General features: G+C 35.3%; 1 protein-coding gene across 2 annotated transcripts; it reads left to right on the top strand.

Annotated features, from left to right (window-relative positions):
* The first annotated feature begins 627 nt into the window (after window positions 1–627).
* Window positions 628–12,289, top strand: LOC112527352 (serine/threonine-protein phosphatase 5-like). Of its 2 annotated transcripts, XM_025137954.1 has the most exons (13): window positions 631–848; window positions 968–1,137; window positions 1,221–1,292; window positions 4,349–4,499; window positions 6,657–6,869; window positions 8,075–8,183; window positions 8,271–8,388; window positions 9,776–9,923; window positions 10,114–10,362; window positions 10,716–10,841; window positions 11,005–11,105; window positions 11,489–11,563; window positions 11,918–12,289. In XM_025137954.1, the coding sequence occupies exons 1-13, from the start codon at window positions 770–772 to the stop codon at window positions 11,975–11,977; spliced, it is 1,671 nt and encodes a 556-aa protein (XP_024993722.1). In that variant the 5' UTR covers window positions 631–769; the 3' UTR covers window positions 11,978–12,289. The 2 variants fall into 2 exon arrangements, with proteins under 2 accessions (XP_024993721.1, XP_024993722.1); XM_025137953.1 differs by lacking the exon at window positions 6,657–6,869 and having other exon boundaries at window positions 628–848.
* Window positions 12,290–14,527: the final 2,238 nt, after the last annotated feature.

The following is a 14,527-nucleotide window of genomic DNA, read 5'->3' as shown; positions in this document are numbered from 1 at the left end:
TTGGAGGTGGCGAACAGCGGTAGTGGTGGTGGCAATGGATGGTGGTGGTCGACTATTGTAGAGGTGACGATGGACATTGGACAATGGTGGACAGTGGTTGTGAAGGCGATGAAGGATATTGTTGTAGTGAAAGAGGAGGTGGATATTTTTCTTTCCCAAATAAAATAACACTTACAACAAATAGTGATAAATGATTAAAGAACGATGTCCTCTATAACCATCGTTATAGGGTTTTGGAACGGTAAAACTGATTAGGTTTTTTACTTTAGAATCTTCTTAACAAATTTCAAGTAAATTTGTGTTAAATTAATATCGGTAACTAATTTTAGAAGTTCCATTATTTATTATTAAAAAAATTTAATGACTTAATTATTTAAAAAGGAAAAATTTAATAATTTTTTCATTTTAAAAAATAATTTAATAATTTAAAATAAAAAAGTTGATTGAGTTGTTTTAAACGTTTCAGTTAAAAAAATATGCATACATGTAACCATTTTGAGTGTGATTTTTCTGTTCGTTTAAGATGGGGTAAATAATTGTAAAAATGTGATATTACGAGGGTGTGAAGTGAAAGGTTTCCATGAATCAATGATATGAAAGAGGCGCCGGAACTATCTAGGGTAAAGTTTTGCAAAGCAAGTTCTGTGTCTCGGTGACTACCCTGTCCTCCAGACGGAAGTGTTGAAGGTGAAAAGGGAACTCTTGGCATGCAATCTATATACCCTTTCTTGTAACTCAACAGAAAATCGAGCTTATTCGTTGCTCTATTATGCCCTCTATGGCTACCGAAAAATCAGACGTTTCATTGGCGGAAGAAATCAAACTCCAAGCTAATGAAGCTTTTAAGGGTAATCTTTAAGTCCCCTTTTCTTTAATCGACCCACTTTTTACTGTATTAAATGCAGTTGTGTGTGTACTCGTATAGTGTGATGGGTGGTGATTCTTGTTGCTATAATTAATTTGGCAGCCAATAAATTTTCTCAAGCAATTGATTTGTATACACAAGCAATTGAAAAAAATGGGGAAATTGCTGTATATTGGGCGAATCGAGCTTTGGCTCATACTAAGTTGGAGGAGTATGGTAGCGCAATCCAGGATGCATCAAAGGCTGTCGAGATTGACCCCAAGTATTCCAAGGTGTGTTGGTTTGTTTGTGTTCTTAGACTAGAAAGCTTAGAGTTGTATGGTTTATATTTCTGATCACATTTTGATATTTTTAGGGTTATTATCGGCGGGGTGCTGCATATCTTGCAATGGGAAAGTTCAAAGAAGCACTCAAGGATTTCCAACAGGTTTGTGTTACTTTTCAATCATTTGATTAAGATGGAGAATGATTCGTTTTTATATGTTAGATTATAGTAGATATAAATAGCAACATACGAATATGTTCTGCAATCATGTGTGTGGTTAACATTTCTATAAAGGGAATACATTAATTTCCACTTGAAGTTGAAAAATTATTAACCGGTGATGTGTAGACTAGTCATTTTACTAATCTGATGCTTGAGTTAGAAAGTCCATGGACCATGGTCTTTCTTGTGTTGGTCGAATCATGTTTTTGCTACTCACTTTACATATTTAGGGTACTTTACTATTTCCTCCACGATCTTTTCCATAAGCTAATTAGTAAAGTGCCAAATGATTTGAAGCATACATAGGGAAATATACAAAATCTAAGGGGCATACCTCGAAAGGATCGAGAGAAGTCAGTACACTGCAATATCAGAGATGCATACAAGAATTCCAGAGGGATTAACAACTATAGTACAAGCCAAAAAACAAGAAGAAACCAGATACACATTCAGAAAATGAAAACAACAACCACAGTTTGAACTAACGGTTCAGAAAAGATTAATGCAGATTATAGTCATTATGGGTCCTCAACATTTGTAGTCTACTATTTGTCATAGACAAAATATATTAACTAGTACGCTACATGCCACTTGACTCTTATTATGGAGTTTCCTGTTTTGCACTGTCCATTAAATAGCTGAAACTTTTTTGTGTCTTCTCAATAGTGTAACGACCGTCTTGCATCGCTTCAGAGTAATGGTTGCAGCTTCATATCTTCTTTTTGCCTGCCTTCAAAACTTTCCACCATGATCATGGCTTTTGAACAAACCACAACTTGTAACAGAGTGCTACCGTCCTAGTTTTTGCATCTATAAAAATGCCCAAGACAAACAGCTTTGGATATATCAAATTGATTCTAGGTGGCTCAAACATTTTGTCTCCAGCATTGTGTTTCAGAAGCATCAACATATTCAATTCTGTCAATAGATTCTCTTTTTGTCCTTCCATGCATCATGTCTTCGTAGATGCTAGTTTTTTCCAATTCTTGTTCTTCATCTTTCATAAACTTACATGTCTTTCCATGACCTTTATTGAGATGGGAAACCCTTTCCTTGTCGTAATTTGGCAGTTTCATTCCGTTCAATTTGGACCCCTAACTTGCGCCTTTTCCCTAAGTGTACTCATGACGAATGACGATAATAACATGTATGACTTCCTTGAAGGTGATCTGGCTTGTGCTTTTCTTCTCTTTGTTTGGTTTGAATGCCAAATCATGGAAGTTTCTTAGTGGCAGATAACTCGAGACAAATATAAAATGATAAAATTATATTTGAAGGTGCTTAATCTGTACAAGTTGGTGAAAGCTTTGATTACTTACATTTGCTTGAGCAGTGGCTTGAAGAAGCTGTACTGTTATATTCTCCCTTTGTTCAGCTATATCCCAGCGGTTCAGAAGCAGTTGCAGACTTGCTACTAGATAGGCTTTTTAGGAAAGGATAACAGGGCATGCTATGGAATGCTGCTACTTTGCTATTCCTTGAACCGTTTTTGCAAAAAAGAAATAGGAGAAAGTTCAAAAATAGAGATGATGAGTATAGTATGGCCAAAGCTTCTATTATTGTAATATTTCTTTTTCTTTTAATGATAAAAGTTCATATATTGCAGGAGTATAGAATATCTATACTGAAACAAATCATGATTGTTAACATACATATTTTCTATCTGTATGGATACATACAACCAATTTGTAAATTCCTAACAAATCGTTGCATATCCTAAGAAGACAGACAAAGATGCTGCTTCTCAAATCAACTTTGCCTCTTGACAGAAGCTAAAGAAATAAATGAACCTCAACTATAAGTCTATAACCGTTAGAAAGTCGATATTGAGAAACATAAACAAAGGCCCTACAGTAAAAATCAAAACACTCACAAAAAATATACCCTCTAGAGAAGATATTGATTTCTGTCCATTTCAAGTTTTGATAGAGACCACCCTAATAGATCCCAGAAACCGAATTAAGCTTCTTACTTTGGTTTAGTAAGACCCCTTTTCAACTTTGCTCCCATCATCTAGATAACCTAGCAATTCTAAACTACGAAAACAATGATGCATCTATACTTGCTCACCACTGCTTAATAATTTTCTGGAACTGTTTTTGACCATCATTGCTGCATCTGCATCACCAAAGTTGACCATCGTTATTAGAAGATGTTATATTGATTTAAGTTCTGAGACCTCAAGTCTTTGATAACCTTCTGCTCCCAAGGGAACAAAAGAGAAAAAAGTAGATGCAAACTTATTTTTCTACTGAACTTGAGCAGGTTTTCTAACCATAGTCTCCGGTAATTTAGTAAAACTTGATCCTTCTATTTCTTTAAGTTGTCTGTGGTGAATTCTGCATTCCTTTCTCAAACCAGCCCAAACCTTTGATCTATCTACTTCTCTAGATCTTTTTTCAATATATTCTTTCAAATCACCCACTTTTTTCCTTTTCTTTATTCCTAGATCTTCTTGTGAGACATCTTTGATCTACTCACTTCTCTAGATCTGCCTTTTGCCTTCCACTGTTCCACATATCCTTGACAACCTTGGATTCTGTTTCTGTGTCACTTAACTTTCTCACAAACTCTCTTCATTCTTCCCCCATGTGCATGTGTATTTGTTTTGAGACTAAAGCTGTTTGGTGGATGTTTACTGGAAAAATGACTTTGACCACCTGGAAGCCATTGTGACTACCCTCAGAACCCACCATCATCTCTTTCTGAATATTGGTATTGTATGTTGCAAAAAATAGTCATTACTATGTACTAGTAGGTATTGATAACTTAGCATAGAGAAACCTAGTACTGGGCGTAGTTTAGAACAAAAGAAGTGCATCTATTAGCTTGCAAAATAATTCAGATCTCCAATACCTTTTTCAGTTAAATCTTAATGGTGTTTCTGTGTTACAACTGTATGCTAGTATCTTATATCCATTTATTATGTGCACAAAATATTGTCAATTGACCAGCAACTTACAATGCTTTTGCTGGACACCTATATATGCAACTAGGTGAAGAGAATATGCCCAAATGATCCAGATGCTTCAAAGAAAGTGAAGGAATGCGAAAAAGCTGTTATGAAGCTCAAGTTTGAAGAAGCAATTTCGGTGCCTAGTTCTGAGCGACACTCAGTAGCTGAATCTATCGACTTTCGAACCTTAGGTATAATTCTTTTTTATGGTTTTATTTATTGGTGATTTTTAGTGGTTTATGTTTTTTTTTTTTTCTATTTTCACTAGGAGTTTCTTTTTTCAAAATTACGTTATTTTCTACAAATGGGGGTTAAGTAGTGGATACAATATGTGGTAGAATGTCATATGTCAACTCCATTAAGATTTGGCTCAGCTCTAGCTCTAGCTCGTAGACTTCATATCTTAATGGATAGTATTTTTTTTAGCTACCGTGTCCCTCAGCGAATTAAGGATCTGTTTTTGTATTCTATCTTATGATGGAAGTGTGCATCTATGATTGAAATCTTGTTTATGTTACTATTAATGGTAGTACACCATTCTGGTTTTGTCCAGTCTCTTTCTCTTCCACCCTGCAGCTGGGTATTTGTGAATTTTTTTGGTTATTGATATAGGAGTTACATGAAGGTAATATATTCGTCTTATTGTCTGAGAGGGTTCCAGTCAAAGATTTGTTCCTTATTTTTGTGTTGTTGGCATGCAATTTTGCCTACTGCCTAGTGTGAAACTTATTTGATCGAAGAGGAGGAAGAAAAGAAGGTTATGGTGGCTGGATATGTTGTGGTCTATCTTGTTATTGTTCTAGGAACTTGTTGATGTTTCTTAAGTTATATATATATATATTGTATGAAAAACAGCTATTATTCTTGGACAGTTCTGGACGTAATCTTTCAAGCTATCATATAGTTATGTTGTAGATTATCGTTCCCTTATGTTCTCTCCGGAGGTGATGGTTGCAGAAACCGTCCTTGTCTGAATCTCAGTGGTGGTCCATTTCAAGGTTTTCACTAACATGATATCTGCCGTAGCTCATCTGAAAGCTATTCATAGAATTCATCATTGTTATAGCGGTGAAAATACAAAATTGTAGTCAGGACCAATATTTGATTAGCGGTTATAGCTGTCCAAAAATAGCGATTCATATAATATTTCTTAGAATTATATATGTATATATATGTATGCATACATAAACATATCATATATAATAATTAAAAATATAGTTTCAGCATCAAAACATCAACATAAACAAGTTTCAGAAAACAAAATAGTAAAAATGTTCGTAAATGAGCTAATTGCAAGCAATAGGTTCAGCATCCGTGTCAACATAGTTCTAAAGAGGCACAAGCTAAAATATCGGAATATCAGTCTGCAATTTCACCTCAAATATCGGTCAATTGTGCTGCTAATATCGGAAACTCAATTTTCACAGCATTTTCACCACACAATTTTATTCTTAGTCCGCAATCGGCTATTGCTGCAATAGTGCCGCAATTAACAGCATAGGTTATGTGAACTTTCTTCTTGTTTCTTTGCTTTCTTCTTTCCAAAAGGTGATTTTGGTGCATCAAGGCTGTGACATGGGAAGTCTATGCATTCAGAGTTTGAGACACTTATGGCTTTACATGTGCTTTCTTTAAGACCCTCTATTCGAACATCGTAACTTGAATTCGATAATACCTAAATTATTAGTTCATTTACCTTTTTACCTTCTGCACATTTGGGGACAAAGTTTGGGACACTTGTGAGTGCCACTTTCAACTAGCATTTTTTTAACAAAAAACTGAGTTGCTTTGACATCTAGAATTCCCACCACTTTGGTGACTTTTTCTTCTCGGTGTTAAAGACTTTGATGGAATGGTTTTCTCCTTGGATTTTCTTCCTGTTCCAAGAACCAGTCCACTTGGACTTCTGTTAGAAGGAAAATTTAGAAGTTCAATCAGCAGAACTGGCTGAGAATCAGCCATCTGACTGTTTAGCCGTGTAAATGTTTATACATGTTTTTGTTTGTTAAGGTACAGGTCAAGATTGAAGCGATTCTGTGGATATTGTACTCTCTATGTTCTTCGAGTCTCAACTTGCTACCTTCCTTTTTTGTTCCTCAAAAGGTTCATTTCGATTCCTGATTAAAGGAAGCTTAGAGGAACTTGCTATTGTCCCACCTCAAGCTTTGGCGGACGTGGCTCTTAGAAGAATTAGTTAATCTAGGATGTTGTCCGGAGTACGATGGTGTTGACCTGGTCCTTGAATTATGCTTGGTTTCTAACATCTTATGCAATTCATATTAGTTCCCTTCTGTGAAACATTAATGCTTATGCATTTTAATAGTGCTCTCCCTATTTTATCATTTTAGGGACGGGCACAAGCTCATCATATCATTCCCTTCAGGTTACTGCTGCAGCAGTGGCAGTAGCACTAGTGGCTATATTGATGCTGGTGGTGGGGCCTATAGTAGCCACAATGGTGGCATCTGCAGCACTGGCAACATTTTTGGTGGCCAAGAAGACTGGTTGGTGGGATGGCTGGACTGGTGGTTTCTTAACCAAGAGTCAAATACTGAACATAGGTTAGAATTTAGTAAGGATCATAAGAAATCGCACAATTAAATAAATTATGAAATAGAAGCTCTAAGACCATAAAGTATTTATCAAGAATGAGTTCTCAGCATCTCAAACAACACTGCAACCTTTTTGTTTACTGATTGTTATAAGTCAAGAACAAGGATCAAATGAAATAAGTAAATAGTTTGAGGTATGAATTGTGATAAAATTTTACTTTTTTGACTGTTGAAACATAGAGCCACATTCTTTTCAGAAATGAGGTAGTGCAGGGAAATTTTTAATCGGCTAGCTTGGCTGGATTTTTGTCTTTTTGTTGCATATGTAGGTAGATATGTACAGCTTTCTTGTGCCCATTTAGGTGCTTCAGGTTTGCATTCACTCAGATGCTTGACATATAGTAAATGGAGAGAATCTTATCATCAATAATCTGACTGGGTAACACCAATTCACTTTACCCTTTATAATCCAACTTTGAGAATGTTGCATAGAGCGGGAAATATTTAAAAGGTAAACATGAATTAGGCTTCTACTGATTTTTTTCCTATCACGTGTCATCAATGAATCCGACTGCTGAAGGAGCTGGTGCTGCTTGTGTGACTGTTATATGAGGGTCTATCAAATTTTTGTTATTTCACTGAGTTTCATTGTCGGATGAGGGATGAAAGGAGTTGTACCTATATTTTATATTCTTCAAGGCAAATCCTCACTATACCTCAGTATATCTCATGGAAGTGAGATAAAGATTATCTCTCTTGCTTTAGCTTGACTTGCAAACTGGATGCATCTTTTCTGATGTTCGTACTATAAGGTTTAGATCCTTTTTAAGTTCTGGCAATTCCTTTGTATTCCCTTATTTCTCCACTTCTTCAAATTTTGTTAGCCTTATACTTTGGTGACTTGGTAAATACACAAGAGCAATTTATGACCCAGGGAACATGTGCTCCTAGAGATGTTCGACCTTGTTAGTTTTTCTTTTTAAATTTCAAATCTTAGCATAAACATAAGAATACGACTAATATACTCCTGTGGTTTAGCCTCCCTATTGTGAAAAAAAGCTTTTGTGTTATGCTTGAATCTTGTCATGCCAAGTAATCTTTCTGTAGTTCCTATACTTGCATCCTTTCCAAAAGCCCAACAGTTCAATTGGATGAGGTCTTCCAATTTTTCTTATGATGAAGTTTTCTTAATTATCATTCTTTGTGAACTCTAGATGTGGAACCACAATATGCTGGTGCACGAATAGAGGGAGATGTGATAACTTTAGATTTTGTAAAGAAAATGATGGATGACTTCAAGAATCAGAAATGTTTACATAAACGGTATGTGCAGGAAGTTCTGTTGTTAATGCTCTAATATTGTATCATTATGCTATTACTTTCTTTTTAAGAGTGTTGTTTGTGTTGTAGGTATGCCTTCCAGATTGTTCTACAGACCAGGGAAATCCTAATTGGTTTGCCATCTCTGGTTGACATAAATGTTACAAATGGAAAGCACTTCACTGTTTGTGGCGATGTGCATGGTCAGGTAATTCATTTAGGAAGTGCTGTCTTCTGTTTGGTCTTGCGAGTTGTCTTCTGTTTGATCTTATTGATTTGGTATTGATGGAATAGAATGGTGGAAGGACCACAATAGCATGATGTGCTGTTTTGCCACTTCCTAAAAGGAGTCAACATTATAGCTTTCAAACTCTAGATCGAAAGGAATCATGGTTGGGATTTGAATGCAAGTTAACTACAAATATTTAACAAGTACTGGCAAATTAGTGTTTAAGTGTTCATAGTTCGTATGCTTTTGAAGTTGGGAACTAGTGTTTTCAACTCTCATAGTTGTGACATTGCAATCTAAAATGGAGTGAATGTAATTTAGCCCTTTCAATGGTATGTTGCCACTCTAATCTTGAGGTTAAAAAAACTCTAGTTTCCTAGAGCCTCACCAGATACTGATCATTTCATTCTTAGACAGTTCTTGGCATAATCTTGCAAGCTCTCATATGGTTATGTTGTAGATTGTCATTCACTTATGTTGTCTCTGCATTTTTTCTTTCGACATAATTGTAGTTGGCTTTTAAATAGTATTCATTTGCGACGGGTCTTTAACCAAAATTAAAGAACCACATCATTCTTATTTAATTTATCTGCGAAATGGTTGATCATGACAATTTAAATTTATGTCTGATTTATAGTTCAATCAATTTTAGTTTACCCCTACAACGTTCATCTGGACAAGTAGCATGTCTGTTTCTCGTGTCTTGATTAATGCTGGGCGTTCACTTTTTGCTCATCCATTACATATGCATAACATGTGTGAAATTTATTCAACGTTGTTTGTTTACGTTCACATTCATGGTATGGAGCAAGAAAATCATATTCTTGCATAAGTTTGATTTCTCTGCCAATCAGAACTAGAAAATTTGGTATGGAACAAGTAAAGATTAAGGGCAAAAAGATAAAATAGCTTGTAGTTGGGATTTTGGTAGACCTTCTGCCCGGTTGTTCATGTAAAACTTCCTTGACCAGGCTGTTACAAATTCTGGCATAGGATAGGAGACCAAGATAATAAGGTCTTGATTTCTTCAGTTATGACTTCTTTCTCTTTGTGAATAGGGATAGCATCTGTCGTCAGTTGTGAATGTTCGATTTTTTGGAATTTAAACATCAGGGTATTCTGAGGCTGCTCTTCTGGATATATATTGAACTGGTGATCTTTACTCTATTTTCATAGGATGTTAATAGTTCAGTATGCTTGGGGCCATCTTCATTTCTATGCTTGTTTTGGTACATCTGTTGTTGCTTGCTAATGTGTTCTTATTTTTACATTGTTTCTCTGACCAAAGTATGAAGCTTTTACCATCTTATTCAATTAGTTGTTTACTTTTTATTCTTTCATAATGATCGACCTTCTATGGATGCAGTTTTTTGATCTTTTAAATATCTTTGAGCTCAACGGCCTCCCCTCTGAAGAGAATCCCTATTTGTTTAATGGTGACTTTGTTGATCGTGGGTCTTTCTCTGTGGAGGTTATTCTCACATTGTTTGCATTCAAGTGTATGTCTCCATCAGGTAAGGCTACATCCGTTGTGCCCTTGATTGTTTTAACTTTTTTGGACTTTTAATTTGAGAGCCCATCAGGTGCTGATTGTCTAGAAGCTATGCATTTATAATCGGAGTTCAAATTTCAATCACTTTGTATCTGCATGGTCATCTTTATTTTGATATTCAAGTGATCGTCTTTATATCTTGACTTATTCAGCTATACATCTTTCTCGTGGAAATCATGAGAGCAAAAGCATGAACAAGATTTATGGGTTTGAGGGCGAGGTCAGATCTAAGTTGAGTGATAAATTTGTGGAGCTCTTTGCAGAAGTTTTCTGCTATTTACCTCTAGCTCATGTTATAAATGAGAAGATATTTGTGGTTCATGGGGGACTTTTTAGCACTGATGGGGTGAAGCTATCCGACATCAGAGCAATAGATCGGTTCTGCGAGCCTCCAGAGGAAGGTATGTTGTGTATGAGTTTCCTGGATTACTGTTTTCAAACCTAAATGTTATGCTAAGTAAATTTGTTAAATCTATATTATATCTGACTAACTTATGGTTAATCGGGCAATCTGTTACGGTCTATATATGTTGTGTGGACGATGGTAACTGAAGACTTCCTTCAGTTGATCCCAAGAAAGTTTTTCTTGCTGGTCTAGCTTTCAACAAAATATTCTCTCATCTTGCACACGGCACGTTTACCAGCTATGGTTGATGCTTTTTTTTTCGTGTATATGGAATGGCTAGAGGGGAATGCAAGCTATGATAATGAGTTCTTAGAGGTTGTATCATGTTTTTCGTATGTTCTGTTTCAGGGTTGATGTGTGAGCTATTATGGAGTGACCCACAACCTAATCCTGGTAGAGGACCAAGCAAGCGTGGTGTAGGTCTCTCTTTCGGTGGAGATGTAACGAAAAGGTTTTTGAAGGATAACAATCTTGGTAATATCTTTTCTTTTGTCCGTCCCATATAATTGCAGCATCTGAATTCACACTTAGTTGATAGAAGTAGCTCGAAATTTCCGCAAGAGAGTAGCTATTTAGATGATATGATTTCAGCTTCAGGCCATACATTCTCAAAGATATTTGTGATTCATTTTTTCAGATTTAGTTGTGCGATCTCATGAGGTCAAAGATGAAGGCTATGAAATCGAGCATGATGGAAAACTCATCACTGTTTTTTCCGCTCCAAACTACTGCGACCAGGTAATTATCTTTGAGTTTTCGTCCTCCAAACTAATATAAGTGTTTTGACTACTAGTTATAAGCCTCCCCATAAGCATTAAATAGGGGATCTTGCTGACCGAAAACGTTGCTTTCAATAATATTCATTGGTGGGAATAGGCAAATAAGTAATTTTGCTTAAAAATTTGCCAAAAATAGATGGTCATGGTAACAACCGCTCTACTCATTTAGATCGAGGTCAGGTCTGTGTACAATGTACATCTTACTTACTGCCGAGACCCTACTTCCGAGTCAGACATACTGGGTGTGTTTGGGTGTTTCAGATGGGAAGTAGAATTGTCTTATTTTTCTACAAATCATCTTTCTTTTTGCGGCTCGTTAAAATTACATGGGTGTTGTTTCAGATGGGAAACAAGGGTGCTTTCATTCGTTTCGAAGCCCCCACCATGGAGCCCAAGATTGTCACATTTTCGGCTGTGGTTAGTTTTTTCTACCTTGGTCCATCCCAATTTTCTTATGTTCGACTATAGTTGGCTATTATACATATAGGGGCAGGTTCAAACGAGAAACTAAACATTTTGCGAGACGAGAAGTTTCAATATCATGTCATGATACACAAGTTTAATCATATATGATTAAAAGCATGTTGCATTGACAACACATAGATGATTAATCATATATGATTAAACACGTCCAAAGAAGTGTAATTATATATGATATTGAAACTTCTCGTCTTCTCACATAATTTATAACTTCTCGTATGATCCCCCTCTCTCTCTACACACATATATCTATAACTTGTTTTAATATCGTATTTCTGCAAAAACATTCAGCCACACCCCGATGTGAAGCCAATGGCATATGCCAGCAATTTCCTCCGCATGTTCTCTTAGCGTTTACCTATGAAGCATTTCGGGTACTATGTTTACGTTGGCTGAAGATGGGGAAGTCCGCTAATCTATAACTGCACATATCGCATGAAAAACTTCTTCAAGTTTACGTCTTTTATCCATAGCTTTTATGTAAACCGAAAACAGGCGAAACACAGGGTGGCATTAAATTAAGGTCACCTGTAAAATGTACTATGTATCTACCATTTTCATACAAAAAAATTTGCTTTGTATCCTTTTGTTTTTGGATTTGAAACACACCAATTAATTGAATTTTGAAGAACAATAAAGAATTTATGTATTGCTTCCATCAAACACTTTCTTCATTTTTCTTGGAATTTAAGTTTCATGAGAACAAACAGAATGTATAGTGTTCATCACATGTGATATACATGTAATGTAATACTAAATTAGATATGCGGGTGACGTTTCGTGTGACCTAGCACATGGGCCAAGTCGTCAACACACCACCAGGTCATGGGTTAAGTTCTTGCGTTTTTGTAAAATGGACTTTAACTACATAGTCATATTGTGAACATCGTATCTTCACATTGTTTTACAATGTGAAACAATCCATGAAAACTGAGCATCTAACGGTGAATTTGATGTTAGATGTTGATATTTTTTCACATGCATTGTTTCACATAAACGAATTTAATGGTATCATTTGTTTGATTTCAATTCTGGATATGTTTCAGCGATTTTTAATTAGAAATAGGAGGATTCTTTTTCTATTTTAAATGGTTATAACTACCTTTTTGAATTATATTCGTTACATCATCTGAGTGAACATCTGAACTTTAACAGAGTTACTCTCAGGACCAAAACCGAAAAAGCACTGCAAATCATATATAATTTGAAAGACGTCGACTACCTTCTTACTGACAACACAACTACGTACTAGCATTCAATTAGTAGCGTTGGCACGTGGTGATTGAAAACCATATTTTTGAAAGACCACTTTCAACAAACCACATGGCCAAAAAATGTAGTTTACTCTTTTTTTAGAAAACGATTTTCTTGTATTGAAACAAAAATTGCTATTTTTAGAAAGAATTGAGTATAGTTTTTTTTGAAGTATATAATATTTATATACGGCAAATAGAACAAATAAACTCACACACCCTCATCACTTTGGTAGGGTTTGAACCCTTGACCTTCTAAAAGGCAAATGACTCACATACCGCTAGGCCAAAGACCCTTTGGTAAGAATTGAGTATAGTTTCTTGTAGTATTGGAACAAGTATTTCTTTTTTAGAGTATTGCATCTTTGTATTTTGTACATATGAGTTTGAGTACTTGACATGTACACTACAAACTAAATTCATAAAAATAATGAACATTTCATTTTATTTATATGAATTTTTGTGTTAATTTACATCTGCAAATAACGTTATTGATTACAAGGGAACCGACAAATACAATCTAAGAAACGCTGGCACTCTACTGTATAGCTTATTTCATAATAGCTTACGCATGTTTCATAACATGTTTTATAGTTGCAAAATGGAATCATTTTGAACGTCTTGACACATATGGGAATTTGTGCTTTCGACATCTCAGATCTTGTAACTATAGAAACACAAGATATTTTTTGAATCAATCAGTTTCTTTTTTTATAAAAAAATTGCTTCAAAACTACGAAAACTACAATTTCTTTTTACTAAAACTCATTTACCGTTCCATTTGAATAGAATACAAATTACAGTTTATGTGACAATATAAATAAAAAATAGTTTTCTAATTAACTGTTAAAGTTAACAGAAGAAAATTGCCTGTAAAAAATAAAAGATTACCGAAAAAAAAGAAGCCGATGAGCAGAAAGATGACGAAAGTGGAGATGTTCTTCATGGTAGATTGCTAATGTGATTTGAACAAGCAAAAGTCGAATTTATAGACACTCAGATCAAGAGCACTATTGATTTTAGATATGATTAAGGTATACCACTAAATGTATAAAATCGTAATTAATAAATTAAAAATAATTAATATAGTTATTAATGATTACCATGTCAATCAATATTCACAATGCAACTAACAAGAGGACCACCTTGGAGTATAGAAAAAGTTACATATCTATGTTCAATAAGTGGAACGCATTAGTCGTCCGCTGTCAGGTTCCAATGGATGATCCTATTTAGATCTCATAAACTTGCCCCCAGAGAAACTGACCAACAACATAAGCCCCCGCTAAGTGTTCTGGAAGTGCAATAAAAACAAATCTATACAATTCAAATGAATCATTCTATCAAATACAATAGTGCAGAAGATCTCTCTGGTGTATAAATACCCTTCGACCTTTTATGGATGTAAGTTCTTTGCTCTTTTAAATATCTTTGAGTTCAATGGCTTCCCTCTGAAGAAAATCCCTATTTGTTTAACGATGACATTGTTGATCGTGGGTCCTTCTCTGTGGAGGTGATTCATACATCGTTTGCATTTAAATGTATGTCTCCATCAAGTAAGGCTACTTCTGTTATATACTTTATTTATTTTTTAAAACATTTTTGGACTTATTATTCGAGAGTCGCTCAGGGTGCTGGCTGTCTAGAA

The sequence above is a fragment of the Cynara cardunculus genome (genome assembly GCF_001531365.2).
Source record: "Cynara cardunculus var. scolymus isolate 2C chromosome LG 15, CcrdV1, whole genome shotgun sequence".
NCBI lineage: Eukaryota > Viridiplantae > Streptophyta > Magnoliopsida > Asterales > Asteraceae > Cynara > Cynara cardunculus.
This window is presented reverse-complemented; position numbering and strand designations above follow the sequence as displayed.